This window comes from Ischnura elegans, chromosome 1 (assembly GCF_921293095.1).
Source record: "Ischnura elegans chromosome 1, ioIscEleg1.1, whole genome shotgun sequence".
Lineage (NCBI taxonomy): Eukaryota > Metazoa > Arthropoda > Insecta > Odonata > Coenagrionidae > Ischnura > Ischnura elegans.
The window spans coordinates 85,089,572-85,109,058 of record NC_060246.1 but is presented as its reverse complement, the minus strand read 5'-3'; the positions used below and the strand labels follow the sequence as shown (position 1 = coordinate 85,109,058).

General features: G+C 35.5%; 1 protein-coding gene across 1 annotated transcript in view; it reads left to right on the top strand.

The window, feature by feature from the left end:
* The window catches only part of LOC124165208, a 500,277-nt gene extending 482,901 nt beyond the window's left edge, over positions 1-17,376 (top strand). Inside the window, exons 12-16 of the mRNA XM_046542490.1 lie at positions 2,973-3,112; positions 9,242-9,396; positions 9,541-9,648; positions 11,266-11,410; positions 13,941-17,376. Coding sequence (XP_046398446.1) covers positions 2,973-3,112; positions 9,242-9,396; positions 9,541-9,647 — 402 coding nt within the window. The 3' untranslated portion in view covers position 9,648; positions 11,266-11,410; positions 13,941-17,376. The remainder of the gene's footprint in view (positions 1-2,972; positions 3,113-9,241; positions 9,397-9,540; positions 9,649-11,265; positions 11,411-13,940) is intronic.
* Positions 17,377-19,487: the final 2,111 nt, after the last annotated feature.

Here is a 19,487-nt window from a genome sequence, read left to right as displayed (position 1 = left end):
TTCCAGAAGTCGTTTTCTCAAAAATGATATCCACCTATTCATGCATTAAATTGAATTGAAATTCAAAATATAACTACTCTCTGTATTTGAACTTCATTTTCAGGTCTTTAAATACTTTAATAACAAATTTCGATATCTCTCAAAATGGAAAATTTTGCGTGTCCTAAGTTTTCTTAGCTATTTCTGGATTCAGCTGGTTTAACTACTAGCATTTCATTTGTGTTAGACAAACGTTTTTTTAATTCAAGGTGTAAACAAGAATCGTGTACTTAAATGCGGAAATTTTCCTTGTTTGTGAGGCATTCATTTTTACAATAAAATGGTTCAATGCTTTATCCTTTGGCTAGATGGTCATTCCAACGAGCAAGGGTTTATTGAGTTATACCTCACCCTGCTTTTTAATAATACGCATTGATTTTACTACATTTCGTCACCTCCAATAGCGACTATGTTAGTCGAAGTTGGATATTAATGCATTATCTGCATCACGCGACCAACCGATAAAATTTGGGATCATCTGTCACAGAAGTTAAGTGATTGAAAAATATACATCGATAAATCTAAAAAGGTATATTTGTGTATTTTAATAACCCCTATATAAGGCTATTTACAGTCTTCATTAGTTTTTGGTAGTGATAGTACTACTTTGTTTCGGTGAATACATAGAAAAGTCAAGGTTAGCTAGGGTTTGATCAGCCCTAGAATTTCGATATTTCAGGTATATTTTTGAAAGTATTGTCGCATCTAATCTAAAGGATATTTATAGGCACCTTAAATGTGTAAAAAAAAAGGTAAACAATCAAAACAGAGGAATGTTCCAGGTAGTTCGACTTAATTGTGTCAATAAAACCTGGGAGCCCAAAGGAGGATTTTAGTATGTACTTTTGTTGAGAAAGAAAGTGATGAAAACTGTCTGTAACTGCTAAGTTTTGGAAATGGTAGGGATAAAATTTATGGGTAATGGGGAATTGGGTGGCATGTTCAGTAGAGTGTGGGACTGCTGCGTAAAAATTCCTGGTTTCAAATAGTGAATGAAGCATCAGAGTACTTTAAACAAAAAAGCTTGAAGTGTGCGGCCGCTTTGGAAAATTAATTGTTCCCCTAACCCTGACTGTTAGTCATTCACTCACTTATAGATTAGTGTGGGTTAAGCTCTGCTCTCACAAATCCAAACTTAACTTCTGGTTGGTGACTGTATAAAAACCTACCATGATGACCTCCACGAATGTCGTCGAGATTTCCTCGGTTTTACGACCTATTCACCCGACGGAATATCGTAGCTTAAGTTCAATCTCCGCACGCTACAATTCCGAATGTTTGGGCTCCTCTGAAAAATCTCCCGGTAATCCATGATTTGGATTCAATCCTTTGACTAGCGAATCAGATCCCGGGACGATGGATTCGGATTAACTCTATCGTCCTCTCCAATCCGATAGTTTAAGTTCATCAACCCTGCCTGTCTTCTTCTCTTCCCACGGATCCGTCTCCACAACGACTGCGCGATGCGATGGTGAGCTCCGTCATCACTTTGCTCCCTCCCGGAAGAAGAAACACGCACGCGGCTCTGTGCCAACTTGGCTCCACCCAACCCTCATCGTCAGTGTTCGCTCGCAAAAACACTCTTGTTTCCAACCGGCTGGCGCTCCGAATGGCCGCTCGCTCGGAATCGCTTGATGAGATGCGTTTTGTCTTGCCCTTAATTGCTGCCATCTCTCCCGTAATGAGGTTTCCTGAGTGGGCCTCCTTCTCTCGCACAAGTGGGACGCTTTGCCGTTGGGATTTTCGTGCGCCAAATCGCGTCTGAAGATTTCAGGAAACGACCGTTACTCGGGGTCCATTGTCTGAGCTTAAAGGAATGGCTGCGAGGGCAACGGACGACCAGTTGTCAGCCATCTTCTCACTTTTGGGGTCTCATTTATTGTTTGCCGTAGACATAGTACAGTTTTAAGCTCTGACTCCGTGTTCGCAGTGACCTTGTGGTCGCTTTTACTTGACGTTTGTTAAGTGTCTTCATCATCGTCTGGCGCGCGTGAATTATTGATTGAATTAACTTTGTAACCTCTACGTTTAACTTTGTAGTTGCTTTATTGTGCAGATTTTCGGCGATTTGTGGCAGCTTTATGCACAATGTCAACGAGAAATAAATTTATACTTAATAATTTCCCCAATCTTCTCCATATACTGATTTCTATTGCTGTTCTAATAATTATTTTATCTATTACTAATTAATTTATATTATTATTCGTTAAATTCACTTTACCATTCAATAGTGGTAATAAACAGCGTTTTTAGTAAAATTCTATTAAAAATTTAATGTACCTCGACTGTTAAAAACCTTATCGCGAAGTATCTGAGGCGACTATTTGTCCATCACTAACTTTTTCAACTTAACTAACATTCACTAACTTTTAGCTTTTTGAATAAGACAGATTTACACTCGCTTCCATGTATGTATAAATGTTATAATTCGAATCACGAATGGCTCTTCAGTCTAATCCAGGATGAAGAGAAAATTCATCTCCAAACCAGTCAACCGAGATGCGACTAACCCCAACTAGAATATTCGACATTTTTTCCATACTTACAACTCTGCTCTAGTTATTTCCTATTTTTCCTACGTAATTCAATAAAATAGCATACAGATTCGAATGCAGATCAATTATCTCAAATAAATCGCAGCCCCAGTACCCTCGAATGGCATAAAAATCACGGTTACATGGGACTTTCTACTTTGTTCTGTATTTTAGGCAATATTTAAAATTTAGTCGTTGATCTTGTTTAAATTAAATTTTATCTAAATTAAGCCTTTTGGAAGGTGACTTATAATTTTCCTGCGCCATCAATCAAATCAAATTTTCTGCATTTCAAATTGGACACTATGGAGATATGGTGTTGTGGACGCCTGGTTGAGATGGAAATTTCAGTTGTCGGGATCATAATTGTGTTTTTCTCTTCTTCTCCTCCTCAAGCAGATGAGGGAGCCGGACTGCCCGTACTTGACGGAGAAGGGGCAGGTGAGGGTGCGGGTAGAGTGGGGCGAGTGTCACCTGCTGTTCCAGGCCACATATCACAAATACGACGACGTCTCCCGCATCCACAACCACCAAATGAGGCAAGTGAACAAAGAAACGAGGACCGGTGGTGCCACCTTCGTGCGGCACGGCGGCGCGCCTCACGAGATACGCATGGAAAACGCCGCGTCATCTTCCTAGAGCAGCATACATTGATAATATGAAAACGTAGCGCACTCATTGCTATTATTTTTCCTGACACCGTAAAATTTAGTCTCATAAAGTTATTGAGTTTTTCTTGCTGATTTTCAATAATGTAATGCATGCTATGAATTTTTTTGCTGCGGATGAAGCCATTTCTTTAGCTCACAAAAATCTTTTAATTGTATCTGTTGCATTAAAGTCCTTTTCGAGCTTTTCTTATATTCTCTGTGGCTTCAGAAAAAAATTAATTGGTATTAATCACTCACTCAGCGGTTATACCCGAAGGTCTTCGTATAAATTGGTGTTGTTATGACATCAACAAATTTGTAATGTGTTTTTTAGAGTTTTATCAGTAGTTTCAATGCGTTTAAAGCGTTTGCAATTTGAGTTAAAATTATAGTTTTTTTCTCTCAGTATTCACCCGTAGGAACGTGTTTTTATAACTTGAGCGGTGCAAGATAGAGCTTGAAGAGGATACCTGCTCGTGTAGTTCAATGAAGAGGGAGAATATAAAACTTTTGTATAAAGTTTAAAATATTTTACACCCATAAATAAGTACTGCACAAATACCATCGATACGAGTTCCGATTAAACCGTTTTTCGTCCTAATTAACCAGAAAAAAATTTCAAGGAAATGCCTTGATGGTGCTTTGTTCTTGTAAATTTGTCTCTTGTAAGCGGCTGACCTTACTATTTGGTGGCCCAAATAACAAAATATACTAATTTGACCTTGTCTTTTTAAGTACACGAAATTTCAGCCATAAAACGTGGAATCCAATCGTGGAATGACGCCCTCCGGATCACAAAAATTCCGTGACATGAGTGACCTTTCACCACTCATTCGGTGCGATTGCGACCTGAGAGATACGTTTCAGGGCATTTTGAAGCGCCGCCGCGTGCATGAAGTACCCGATGTCTGCGAGCCCTCATCAATCACGTGAAACCCTTCGCGTGGGCGGATGCAATGACAAATTTAGTGCAGAGTTGAGGGAGTTTTCAGGGAAGTGGGAGAGAAATACGGGGAAAATTTCATTCGGCCTTTTTTTGAAAACGTCTCTCTTCATGGGCTTGATCACTCTCCGCCGTAGCTTCAAGCAATTAACTTTGGATTTACCGAAATCCCCGCGTCATCCAATGAATTTTGTGCTTTTTTAATCCCCGCGCTTCAACGTGAGCTTGATAGAAGTTCGAGAGTCGTGCCAACAGCTTACATTCCTTTCTCCTAGGAAGATATCACGTAGAAAAATTCTTGTTTAATTTACAAGCGCACCGTTTAGTAAAATAACGTCGTCGAGATTCACAATTAATCTCCACCTTATGTGGATAAAGCATAGAAAGAGTGATTTAAAAAATCTTAGATGCCAGAAGTTGTTTCCTCAAAAATGATACCCGCCTATGCATGCATAAATTTTTGATGAAAGTTCAAGGTATAGTAACTGTCTGTATTTGAACTTCATATTTAGTTCATAAATAAGTTTTATCACAACCTTAGATATTCCTCAAACTAGAAAACTGTGTGAGTCGTAAGTTTTCTTAGCTATTTCCGGATTCAGCTGGTTTAAATACTTGTATTTTATTTTTGTTTGATCAAAGTTTTTGAACAGCAGTGATATATGCAGATTAATTTTTATTTGAGTCGTTGTTAGTGATCTCAACTTATCACTTTAATCGTATTGAAGATTTACCTAAACGAGTCATATTTTCAGCTTAATTTGATGTGAGCTTTTCCTACAATTAGAAAAAATTCAATACTCAGATGTTCTTTAATTTTCAATTAATTTTAATCGCTCGGTTAAAATATTTTTAAATTAATAAGAATTCAATTTCTTCGTAATAACGCATATTACGACTGAAAGGGTTGAAAAATGTTAATTTCAAATTTAGTTCTGCGAACACTCTTCATTACCGGGCTCTTGTTATTCCTCTCACAGAAATTTATTTTTATGAAACTATTTAGTGCGTAGTTAATCAGCATTTACATCCATTGAAATTATCAATTTGTGAAAGCCACAACAAAAACAAAGCATAATTTACACTAATTCGAAGCATACAGCAAACATTTTCTTTAATTTAAATGGTCGTGCCTTCGGATATGGCTCCTCTGTCATTCATGATTAATTTATGAATCATCATTCTTTGAAATTGCCTCTGTTCAGGAAATGGTCAATCAGACTTTTGAGCAATGACCTGGAAATTCGGGAACGTTAATGAACTCGTGTTTTTTTTAGGAATACAAAAGGTCAAAGTTGAAAAAATAACTGAAATAAGATTGAATTCCTTTCACGTTATCATTTAGAGTTGGAATCGCAAAATTATGAAAAAAAAAAAAGGTTCCTCGGATAATCCATTTTGCCACAGCCGTCGAAAAACACCTATAAAATAGATTTAGACACCTCCTGTCATAAATAAAATCTCCGCATTGTGATTAATGCTTGCGTGGGCCGCTCTCTGCCTTTTGAACGAATCTTTGGGTACCGTGAAGGGTGGTAACGAGGTTTAACATCAAAATGATAGAAATACCGTTGCACCGCGGTGGTAGTACAGGAGTTGCGGTGATTCCTCAAAGGGACCAGAACTTGAAGTTTAAGATATGTTATTGTTGTATGCCCCTTCAGTTCCTTTTAAAAAATTTCTTCTAGCGTTGACTAGTCATGCCATATTTTTTACAATTAATCATTATGTTATATTTCAGCCGCCTGCATGTTATCTTCACGGCAAAAAGTCTAACATCTCCAAATATGCGTGACTTTAATTTACTTTTCTTTTTGCCCCACTCTTTTTAGTTTTTACCTTATTTCTATTGAAAAATGGAGGAAAAAGTTTAATCTTTGATATTATTTTCGTTAGTAAATTTTTACATCTCTTTAGAGATATTTAAAAGTTGATTGAAAAAGTTCCTCATATGATTGCCGCAAGAGAATAGTTTAAATTGAATTTCTCAATTTTTCATGATTACAAATTCTCGCATCTACTAAAAAAAAACACTTTTCGCGAATCTGTTCATTTGTTCGTTCTCGCAGTTTACATGTATATATATCGAAAAGCGAAAGAGGAGTACTCACTACTCAGAACTAGAGGTGATTTAAACGATTCATTTTTATGAACCGTTCGCTTTCATACTGTTCAGTAAAAAGAACAGTCCAAAATATCTGTTCATGGCGAACAGTCTGTTGGGCAGTGAGTTATAGTAATTTCAAGCAAATTCTGTCCGGGCCTTTACTTGATTATCCGTGTGCAGGAAAACATCTGCAGTCCACTTGTAGAATAAGCCAGAATTAATGTTTATCAACCCAGCGTCTTATGTTATTCGCGTATTTAGCACCATAAAATTTTTGAAATGCTCCTCTTATGAGCAACTTAGACTTTCATACACAGCAAACTGTTCTTTATGAAAATTTTTAGTTTAAACGTCATTTGTGAATCTCTCTTTTACACTCCTCGGTAAGATATCCATTTTCCTCCTTGTTACAGCCTTTGTCAGGTATCCATCCACTCTAACGATGCGATTAACAGGCAATAATAGCATGCATAAGACAGTGTGAAATAATCAGTTGGGTATCGAGCTGTTGTAGCGGTTAGAGTGCTGGCTTCCCACCCGATGGGCTCGGGTTCAAATCCCGGCGGTGGGAGAAAATTTTCAGAGATTGCCCGATACCTGCTTGGATGTTGTGTGGAGGAAAATTCAAGCGCAACACTTCATCCTACGGATGGGACGTTAAGCCGTGGTCAATATTGCGCCTTTCGTTAATAGCAGGCTAATGCCGACGCCTGGTTTCTCTCCACCCTTCCTTCCACACCCTTCCCTCTTGGCGCAAATGACCTCGGCTATCGGTCGCCTCCTCCAAATACCATACCACCATACCAATATGCAGTTTCATTGCCAAATTTGTACTTTTTTTAAGAATTGTACTTTTTTTAAGAATTTTAAAAAAATAGTAAAATATGATACAGCCATAGAATTCTGTAACATATTTAAATATTAAACATGGAAAGCAAAGGAAGAGTTAACGCTTTGATGTGTATTTATGTTCCATGAAGCTAAGTAGTCACTATATAATACAAAAAAATGTAGTGACGTGAAAAACCTAATGTGATCAAATAAAATCGCCATAGATAACATATTTTTTTCCTTCCTTTGAAAATGATGGATATGTGCCTTCGTAAACTTTCTCCGGAAGAGTACCAAGTCCCTTCGATGTCTAATTACACTACAGACAAGTAATTTGAGGAAAGTTGGAGCCAAATTTTTGCTTCCCATTTGCATTTATATAACTAATCAAAATAAATTTTTAACCTAATGTTTAAATTAACTTCGAACCATTGCACAAATAGCGAACAGATAACCAACCCATAAATTGACCGCGAACCTGAGTCATCGCATCCTGTTCATTGAACGCAAATTTTCAAATGAACACGGAATCAAAATGAACGCGAGATCCCAAATAAACGGCCAGAGGAAACGAATAGCCTCCAAAAAATGAACGCCCTGGGGAAAAGAACAGCCATTGCAAAATGAACACCGCGGGTAAACGAACGGCTAAAACGAACCTAATATTTTGAACACCCGTTCAAAATATTAGGGCGTTCGATCCGTTCAGCTGCTAAACTGTGTATATTCGTGGACGAAAAGGAATGATAGAGAAGACAGGAGAAGGGTTCGGTCGTCTACGACGCACTTCAGTGGCCTTGGATGGTCTGCATTGTAACCGCCATCTGTTTGTAGCCACAACGCACTTGCTGGAGTAAGCTGCAGTTCAAAATACCTTTTAGTGAGCATATCTGTTGGACCGAATATGCCGCACGTGTGCACTGCAGACATGAACAGTGAACAGGGAGCTTTGAAGAACTGAACCGGTTCATTTCAGTGAACAGTTTGTTTTGACGGTTCGGTTATTTTTTACCCATCCCTACTCACAATGAGAACCTGTTTTACTTGCGCAGAATTACTAATATCCTTGAGTGTATACACACTTGTTGCACTTAACAACATCGCGGGTTGCAAGCATTCACGGCGCTTTTGTAAGTCTCCTAGTTTGAAAAATAAGTACCTACCTACTTACTGATAAGCTAGGTGGGAGAGAAGAAGAAATTAATTAGTGGGAGATATGAAAGACAGGTTTTAGATTGTGACTTGCTCTGAAAATTTTAATTTGCTGCGTGGAATTTCCACCTTCGCCCATTACTTCCGTCTTCTCTCTGTCCCATTGAATCTCCCAGTGGACGTATCGTTCTCTCCCCAATTTTTTGTTTCACTTTGCGCTATTTCGATGTACCGATCGCCCTCCTCATTCACTTGAGCATCTCTCTTATCAACCACCGATAGACTTGTCGTTGATGCCCCACTTATGCCATATTTTTGCTAGCATAAGTGGTAACAGAAATGTAGCTATATTTATAACTTTAAAAAAAAACTTTACAAGCAACGTGCTTCTGATGAATTAAAAAGAATAAAATACTATTTAAAAAATCTTTTTAATAAAAAACACGTTTTACTAAAAAAAATAAGCAAATAATGGCCTACGACCCTTTGGATTATTGACATTTTCAAAATTTATACTGACTGGTCAAAAAAAACCTAATCCATTTTATTGCATCATGCATGTCTCTTAGCGAAAGCGAATACAGTCTTACAAGCGCACCGCGTTTTTTGTTTTTGATGTCTGAAATATTCTTCTACGACTTACTTTACTTCGCTACTTACTTACTTAACTTTCCAATCTAACATTTTGAAATTTTCAGTAATTTTAAGGGCCGTAGGCTGTTATCTTTTTCTTTTTTTAGAATAATTTTTAAAATAAAATATGTTTTTACATTGTAATATTATTCTTGGCTTGACACCAATCACGTTTGGATCTGTTCCCAAGTTACCCAGAAAGTTGAGATGACCAGTTGGCTACTCCATAATTTCTCTTGAAATTCAAAATAATGGGAAAATAGTAAACATTTCTACTAAAATGACTTACTTCGGAGTTTTCGGGGGAATAAATGACTAAGACTGGACAATCGTGCTCCATTGCCTCCTGCAGGAGAGAGATCAGCGCCCTGCAGGCGGAGAACTACAGTCTCGAGCGGCAGTTGTTCAGCTACCAGAAGAGCATCGCGTACGCGCACTCTAGGGGCTCGTCGTATCCGGACGAGCTGACGTCGCCCTCGCAGGACCTCGGGGAGTACGCCCGCCGCGGCGTGGGCGAGGGGGAGGAGGGCAACGGGGGCGTGGGGTGCGGCGGCATCGGGGGCGGAGGAGGCGGTAGTCGGATGCGGAGCCACCGGAGTCGGAGGCGGAGGCTGTGCGGTGGGGAGGGAGGCGGCGTGGTGCCCCTCGAAGGCGACGACGACGACGATGACGAGTACTACGACGAAGACGGGGGCGGCGGGGGACGAGCCTACTCCCTCGGCGACCGCTCCCTCTCCACCGACACGGAGTATGCATGAGGTGGGTGCCCCATCCAAAGGCTGACTTTCTCCGCACTTGATCGCACACTCGCGCACTAGAAAAACTTTTCGTCTTCTTCTTAACTGTTCTTTAAAAAGTCCTTCATTTCTTGTTTTTTTTTAAATTCCTTAATTGAAAAAACGATTTCACATGTTTAACTTTTCGGCAACACATCTCTCATTTATTATTCTTCCTCGATATATAGTGAAATACTAAGAAAATACTCAGTTGCTCCTTCGGCGACCGCTCTCTTTCCACCGACACCGATTTGAATGAAGTGGGTGCCTCCAAAAGATGCGTTTCTCCGCTCTTGATAGCACACTCGCATTTTTTAATATGTTTCACCTTTTTAACTGTTCTTTAAAACGGCCTGAATTGTTTGGGGAAGAAACGAATTCACGTACCTAACTGTTCGGCAATGCATCTCTCTTATTTTATTGTTTCTGGGAATACAGGGTGTTTCAAGAGGAATCTGCAATATTTCAGGAGGCGATAGGGGAGACAATTTAAGCAATTTATGTCCACAAAAATGGGGTTTCAACTCCTTAGTTACCGAGCTATAGTAACGCAAACAATTTTTTGATGCGGTTTGCAGTTACCATGAAAACGGTTTTTCTTGGGTATCCAGCCGTTTCGACATATTATTTAATACTCTGGATTCTGAAATACTATAATAATTAACGGTAAACGAAAATATGTGATAATAAATGTCTGGAACTATTTATCTTGAGAAACAATTAATTAAAGGAGAGCTTAGACCGAATATCGACGATACGATTGCGCAATCTCATCTATTATGAGAAGGCTAGATACCAAAGAAAAACCGTTCTCATGGCAACAGCGAACTATATTCGAAAAATTGCGTTACCATAGATAAGTAAATAAGGAGTCGCGATTCCATGTCTATGGACAAAAAATGCTTAAATTATCTCCTCACGGAGCCCGATATTTTTTAAGAAAGCTCAATTCCTCATTTTTTGCGGTGAGGAGGGAATTTCAAGTACACTGCTCCATCCATTAGAACAGGAATGAAGCTATGTGGTTTTAAAAATTTGGCACTCTTTCCATCTCAAAAAGAAAATTTTTAGTCTTCGTGAAAATTGATATTTTTTTTAAAATCGTATTGATTAAGCAGCAAATATGAACTTGCACAAAGGGTATGGAATAATCAAGTGCTATTGGATTATCTCTATAGATGCTCAAATCAAGGACTTCCGCTATACGATGAAAGTGTAATAATCTGTCTTGCATCTTCAATCTCTCTTCATTTCACATGATCATTAATCTATTTCTCTTGCTATCTTTATATACAATCATTACTCTCTCTTCTTTCTCTCTTTCTTTCTTTCTTTAATCACATAAGAGTGAGTAACAATACTTTCTTAATAATCATACCTTAATTCTGATCTGATTAAATTTTGGTGGTTTAGCAGCTCACATATATTTCCATTGTCATTTTTGTTGCAAAATAATTCTCTCTTTACATATTCTTACTTTTGCATAAATACTTTTCCTATCACATCCCACCACTACTACTTGAAAGAGAAAGTGCAATTACAGCACAATTATTTCACTTTGTAGGAAATACTGATATTTTTAAATGTGTGTATTTTTCAGGAAATTAAATGGTAATTTGATGAAGGCAGTTTCAACTTATTTTTCAAGTTATTAGGGAATTTCTACAAATTTGTGGAAATATTACATAAAATGAGATTGAAATGACTGTGCAGTTGGCTTTAACTCCATCTTCAAGCAGAGAAAAGTAATCACCTTAAGTATACATTCATCAACTAATTTGCATCTCTTAGTGCCCTGCTTTCATTTTTTTCAATGCTAATGGTGAAAGCAGTATTTTTCACCTGGCATATATTAGAATTTGGATTTACTAATGGGTAAAAGTAGTAAGCAAACTAACCTTGGAGGTAGAATTATGACTCTTCCATCCTTATATTGGATCTACAGTGAATCAACCTGGGATTCCCTGAAAATAATCTCATGATTAATTGCCACGTATATTACACAATCTCTAAAAATTTGCTATCGAGAAAATCTTTGTTACCGCCCTCACTTGCCCATGTAGAGGTAACAGGCTTGTATCCCGCCTGAGTGAATTTTCACCAACCAGGATATGGATGTGTATAAATGTCCAATTCGTTAAATGTAAAATACAACTATAAAGTCCCAATTTTGTAAGTTTGATCAAGAGGAAATTTGAATAGTATAATTATGAGTCATAATATGAAGATATTAGTGATCAGAGACTAAGGCAGAATGATTATAAAATTATTTCACCATGAAAAAAACAAAGAGTCATAATTCAACACCTCTTAAGTTTGAAGGTATGCATGCATTCATTACAACTCCTTTGTATGCATAACAGCAGATAATGCTCCTGACCAAAACTGTTATAATGCTCCCGGCATGACACAAATAATTATTTTGTACCCTGCCCTCAGATTAGCTCCCCTTATAGCACAAGTATTATGTAATTAAATAGCTGCTGGCTGTGTTAGTATACCTGGTTAAGCATATTATGTACCTAGCTTTTGAGCATTATCTGCTCAGCGGTTGGTTGCATTTAGCTGAGTGCCTCTACAGTCCTTGATAGTGTAGCCTAGTTTCACCAATGAATTATGTAGCCGACGACTCCAGGTGGTGATATTACGAGTGGGTCTTATCTTATGGGGTATTAGAGAGAGTTCTGGCTTTTTGTTCTTGCTGTTTTTTAATAAATTACCGTAAAAATTCATTGACTAACCAAAAATTTCTATACACATCAATAAACATGAAGGTGGTCTTGCCATTGAAATTTCGTGATATTTTTAGCAACTATTAAGTACTCTTGTTCCTTGTACAATGGTGTACTTGGGCTTGCTTTTTGCCATCTTAGTGTATCCAAAATTAAATTTCCAGAATTAAATTACCAAAATTAAATCAAAAATCAAACCCATATTGGGTATTGACCTTAACACAAATGCTCACATGCTGTGAATCCTATTAAGAGGTGCATACAGATTTTTTAAATAATTTACTAAAATGATTCTTTTACTAATACTTCCAAGTGACAGTCAATATCTTTCAGGCATTTTGGTACTTTTCCATGGTTTGTATGTAGCATAAAGTTGAGTTTTATGTGAATATTATATACTTGATTGTAGTAGGAGAGTGTGAAATTATATTTACTAAATGTTTTATGTTGAAGAAACCTTATTTTCATGATTTGATGAGTTTTTATGTATTTCCTTAATTTTTCTATAAATATGAACTGTATGATTCCTACTTGGTATACATAATAGTAAAACCTCTGTTTTGATAATGCCTGAGTCCCAGAATTTATTTTGTGCCTTATGTAGTACATTCATTATTTCTAATGGTACTTTAAAAAATATAACTTAAAATTTTTATTTCAGATTCTCTAGATCATGCTCTATAAAAAGTCATTAACAGAATACATTGGCAAATTCTACATATTACCTGATTTTCCCTCTTCATTAAAAAGAACATGTAACTAATTCTGGCTACTTGTATGTCCTTTACCTCATTTTTTTATTTCACTCTCTCATAGTCTCAATTTAATTATGTACATAATTAGAAAAAAATACATGAGTTAATTATGGACATAAGATTCCTCATCTGAAGACTTTATACGGATAATTATGAGAAAAAGTTAGTTGTATGATATTTTTGGAATTCGAGCATTACCTATCTTGTACATTACCAAGCAAGTTTTTTTTTCATTTCCCCAACACCAGATCTTATGAACATTGGAGTAGATTTTAAGTGTGTGTTGTGTAAGATTCTTATCCATTTAAGTTGGAATTATCCGAGTCTTATTGATTAATCCTTTTTTATGGGTAATATAGGTTTCTGCAAGTCTGTTTTCTGTTTAAAATATAAAAATTTTAACTTAGAAATTGTGTGATGATAGAAATAGTTTGTATCTCATCTCTTCTTACTTTTTATCTAGAAGATAGTTTAAAAGAATTCCTAGCCCATGAATAGTATTATTTCATACCCTTGATCTCCTTACACTAATTTCACAGGAATAGCTACAGTTGGTGCTACTATTGCTGGTAGATGTTACCATTTTAAATGCTCATTCTGGCTGCTTTTATCATAGATAAAACCATTTAGGGCTTAATATGCATCATAAAGAGCTTTGCAAACCTTAGTTAAGTAATCAAAAAAGTTTTAGTTTATTTTCATGGTATAAACTATTTGCAGTATCAATATAGAATTACTAGGATGTAAGTAGCAGCTCAATTGAAAATGCATGAATACTTTCATTTCAGGCCGGAATCCGCTTCGTGAACTGCTGTCCAGGCTAGCAGCCTTAGTGTGCTCATTTGCCTCTTTGGGACACATCCCAACAGGGAAAGGAGCTGGAAGTAGTGAGCGAAGCGGCGCTGGAAGTATGCTCTTTCAGGATGAATCAAAAACAAAGAAAACAGAAACTTTCAAGCTGAACTCATCGGAAGAGTCAACATCCAAAGGCAAGATCAAGAAAGTTGATTTCTTACCTAAATCCGAGCAATTTCGGTAATTTACATATAAAGACTTGTACAGAAGTGTGATCATTTTTGCAGAGTTCAATTACGTCTCATTCTGTTTGGTACTTCCTGTACATTGGGCTTGGGGAATAGCATTGGAAGTGTACATTGAAGTAATATGAATCCACCCTATATTTTCTCTTTTTTATCAATGCAAATCTTCCTCTGTCTTGGGACCAACTCCATCTCTTTAATGTATGTTTTGCTAATCAACAACATCTTCATATATTGCATTCAATATTACATCAACACTTTGGAGTACGTCTCTGCCTTTTATGAGCACAATTTTTATATATCTTAGCTTTTCTAAAGCAAATAAAATGCAAAATCATTGAAACTAATCTCATAATTGTTTTGTCCATTTGAAGTTATGTCTATCATTAGATACAGATGTTCAATGCACTTACCTTTTACTGTTTTGGATATCATATCATTTATTTCCATGCTTCAGTCATCAAACGCTATTTATAATCACTGTCTTCAATCTAAGTACCTACATTGAAGTTTTTATTTCTGTTGTATTCTTTCTATAGCACTATTCAAGTATGGACCAATGCCATAAATGACATAATGATGGCAACAACATTAATTCCCATTTAGCTTGTACATATTACAGCATTTATGTTTCCATGTGCAAAAATGTGCCCGAATTTGAGAAGGACTGAAGCATAAGATATGGTGACATTTTAAAAAGTCAATAAAATTCTTGTGCATGCTTGCTTATATGTACCCAGTATTTTAAATTTGGGACTTTTGAAGCTTAGTAGTCCATAAAATGCAATGTGGCTCCTGGATTTGTAAAAGAATTGCCATCCTAAAATCAACGGTGGCCTATTTTGGGTGAGGATAAGCTTGGAGGAACTCCTCATCATCTTTCTGTGAGTACACATGCAAATTCTGCATTAAATAACTCATACGAGTATATTTTGCATGTGTATGTCATCAGAATAAACATGAGTGCACTCCCATCATAGTTTTTTTAAGCCACTCAGTGAATTGTGACACAAAATGCCATCAGCGTCTTCTCTTTCGGGCTTAATATTTTAATAAACCTTGTAATTAATGGCATTCCTTTGCCATGATAGTGATAATATTTATAGTGATTGAACATCTTTTGTTTTAGTAGGGACATTAAATTCTCAATGGGCTTGTACATATATCTGGTGCCAGTGTTACACCTACTTTGATCATTTTTGAAGTCTATTTTCATAACATGTTCTTGTCAACTCATGTAAAAGACTCTATACCAATCATCTAACTTCAAATATTTCCATTTCTCTAGAAATAATTGATGATAGATAAAAATGAAATAAAAATGTCATCATTATTCACATACATTTATATGGGTAGGTGATTTGCGTAGAATCCAATTTTAAAGTTCCATGGGTAAAAAGCTGAGTTAATTATATGGTAAAATCCAGAGAAAAACCAACACCATCTTCATAATATTTCAGATTCAATAATTTTTTTAAGATAGCAGTTCTAATATTTCCCCAAGGAATAAAAAGAACTCAAAATTGAGAGTTGATTTTGAAATTTAAGCTTATGTTACCAATGTACTTAACATTATAATCTTGGTGGCGGCAAACATAATTGAAAAATCATTAATTCCATGGACAATTGAACATAAGAGGTGATTAAATGATTTCCCAGATCCGGTATAATTAAAATACCTTTGAATATGTGTACATTAATGCAGAGGCTACAATCATAAAGAGTTCATGATAAATGTGCCATTGTTAGTGCTTATTTAGAATTTCCTCTTATGCTAACATCACTTCATCAATTTTGATACTGTCTTTGACATAAATGACAAGTCCTGATTGTCAATTATTATAATAAATAGCTATTTGTAAGGAAATATTTGTTTTAGGATACATTGTTTATTACGAGATGGAAGAGCTTGAATTAAAGTATTTTCTTCCATTGAGTGGTCAAATTTTCTGTTCAATTCCTAAGCATATTTTTATGACATTGACGTCATTTGATAAAATACCAAGATGTTACATGGGACACTGCTAACTGACAGCTTAGTGTTCTCAGGACACAATTCAGCAGCTCATTCATTAAACATGGACAATAAGGGTGAAATAAAAAAATAAGGAGATATCGAATAATAATACGTGTACTGAGAATTGGAAAGTAGAGTGAACCCCGTCCAATGTGGCTCCACATTATTGACATTCATGCAGCATTAAGTGTGAGACCCTTAAATCTGATTGTGGAGAATAATTCATGTACATTCACTTTTGTAAACTAAATATTTTAAATGTTTTGTGATATGAATAGGTATTTATTTTAAACGCAGTTCATTAACTATATCTTAGTGATGCTGAAAAAAACGGCCAAAGAATGAATTCCAATTCCCACACAGAGTGACGATTTGTTATTCTTGGGAAATATCTTGATGAGAAGTGATGCGAACTTCGGGGCCATGGTGGCCAAATTGTGAATCTTTGGCGGTGGAATTTTGCAGAAACTTCATTTGTCTTCATTATCTTGACTTGCAGGAGTTTTTATATTAAGTTTTCACTGTTGAATGATAAAAATATTATACTTGAAATTTTTAAACCAAGATTCTTCAGTCACTCAAATATTTTAATTTTAAATTTTTCACTATACATATGTAAATCCTTTTTATCATAATGGCATGAAGGCAAAATTGCTAGGTATAAAAAAACTCTCCAGAAAAAAATAATAAAAATATTACCCAGACACATTGTCAACGATCAACCTACAAGGTTTTTATTTTGATGAAAGTAAGCTTTGGTAATGTAGTTGCAGAACTCTTATGTCACTGAATGCCTACCCTTGTTGAAAATAAAATGTTTAGATAAATGATGGCAAATTAAAATTAGAGAGATTTTTATGGGTGTTAATGAAATCAGGCTCTCAAAACAATGTACCATGAGTAATTATTTACTCTCAAAATTTTGCATTGATTTTCATCCCTTGTTCATTCTCATGATTTTCGTGTATTCTGTTTTTTACTTAAGTAATGCTAAACTTAATTGTGGTGATTTGTAGTCAGAAAATGTAAAAATTGATATAAATCTAAAATTTTGTATCCGATTATGTTTTAAATGTGGAAAAATCATATGTTGTGTCGATATAATGAGATGCCAATATGAGTTTGAATGAATTACAATTCTATGCTCTCAATCATGGAACTCCCTAAGCAGTGTATTTCCTCTTTTGCTTTAAATTAGGGGAATATTTAATGCTACTTAAGTTCTTTTCTGTATTTACCACTGACTGAAGTATACAACCATATTACTACATACGTATATCCTTTTATTCCTGTAAGTAAATTCATAATATCTCAGAATTGTATCTTAAATGATGTGGAAAGATCAAGGTTTGGAAGTAGTAATTTTAACACTCCATTATGGAGCTAAACTTATATACTCTTTCTTAAGATCAGCACATTCCATCTAACAAGATTAAATTAATTATCAAATTATTTTGCATGTTAATTTCTCTGGGTCATCTACCCAGAATGGAATTTAATGACTGAAGCAAAAAGATTTCTTAAATCCAAGTTTCCCAATTATACAATTATCAAAAGGAAAATTCATGTTTTAAGTAGTAGCCATAATCATTTCCATAATCACTTTCACCGTATGCATACTTCTATTAAATTTGTAGTTATTCTTAATTACTAAGAAAAACATCTGGAAAATATCATGTGATGGGCACAATCATTACATCTTTTGTAGAAGTAGCCTTCATATAATAGGTATATTCTTTAAAATAATTCCACACTCTCATGAGATATTTATTTATTTTGGAAATGAAGGTGGCCCCTTAAATTAACTTACATAGGAAAAACAAGGTGTATAATTTTATCCTTAAAATCGCAGCTCAATAGAAACATATGTTTCATGAACTCAAACTTCATTACAGGAAATTATCTTATGAATGTGATTACTGTTAGTTTTCCTAAATAGTAATAGGATATTCATGGCACAGCATAACCTCCAAACAATAAAATAACACTGTTCTCTCAATAGGCTACATTGATGACTGTGAAAGTTAGCTTTTCAACTTTGATGCAGGTAGGATTTTTTAATCTCTACATCAGATGATAAAAAGGACAGAATACCACAGTGGTGGTAAAAGGCTTCAGAGTAAATAATGTTGAAGTACGATGGTTTGACAAAATGGCGAGACCTGGTATAAAAATCTATAAGAATTTCAGTTACTATTTTTAACACTGAGTCATCTTTTTCATGCACATGGAATGTTGAGAAAGCTTCATATCTCAATAAATTACCCAACTTATTCACAACCGTTTTCCTTTAAAATCTCCCTCACAGTTTTAAAATCATTTCTTGTGTTTTATTGTGTAGAATTTTGAATATCTCATTTGCAAGAAATAGTAATTACGGATGCCAAACTCTGTTACCAACGTTCTCTTCCCAAAATGTTCAAAATGTACTGCAGTACCTATAGCTATTTTTATCTCCTACTTCTGAAGCTCTGCTTTAAAGTCACCTTAATTTCTATCGGTTTCAGGCTCTATACAAGTAAATTTACACTTGATGAATCCCTAAAATATAATTTTATTTTACCTCTAATAGTACCAAAATTGCTGATTAAGAAATAATTCTTCATTTTTCCAGTTCTTCAGTTTTTTCAAAGAATTTTGCTATGTGAAGTAATTTATTTTATATTAGAACAAGGAAATAAAATGCCTTCAAAAACCACTGAGGAGGAATCTTTTAATTACATTTTATGAATTGTGTCGTTTTATTTTTAAACCCCATGATCATTTAGGATTCTGGCTTGATGCCTAGAGAGCTATCAGATTTTTTCTGTCCCTAATTCAGTAAAGGAATGTTTTTTATTTAAGGTACTAGAATGTGAAAAAATTCTGCTATATATTTCATTGTTGCATTCATAGTAGTTTCACCACTATAAATTATCACATGAATTTATAAATTCCATATTCTCTCATATATTCCATTTGCAGCGTATACATAATTTGTTTTTCTTACATTTTACTGTGTCATTGCCCCAAGTCCTTGTCCTCTCAAAATACTTAATTCATCATCTATAAATAATTTCTTAATTAATTTCTAACCTTTTAATAATTCAATTTATAATTATTTTCTTCAATAGCTATGTCTATTGCATTTATTTAATTCCCATCAAGAAACAAGTATATACATACATAAGAGAATGGGCTGAAGAGTGATGATTGTATCTTCTGGGAGAGATATGTCCAATGATTTGAAATATCATCGTAGTCTTGGGCCGACCCTGGCTCCACTTTTGGGCCCTTCA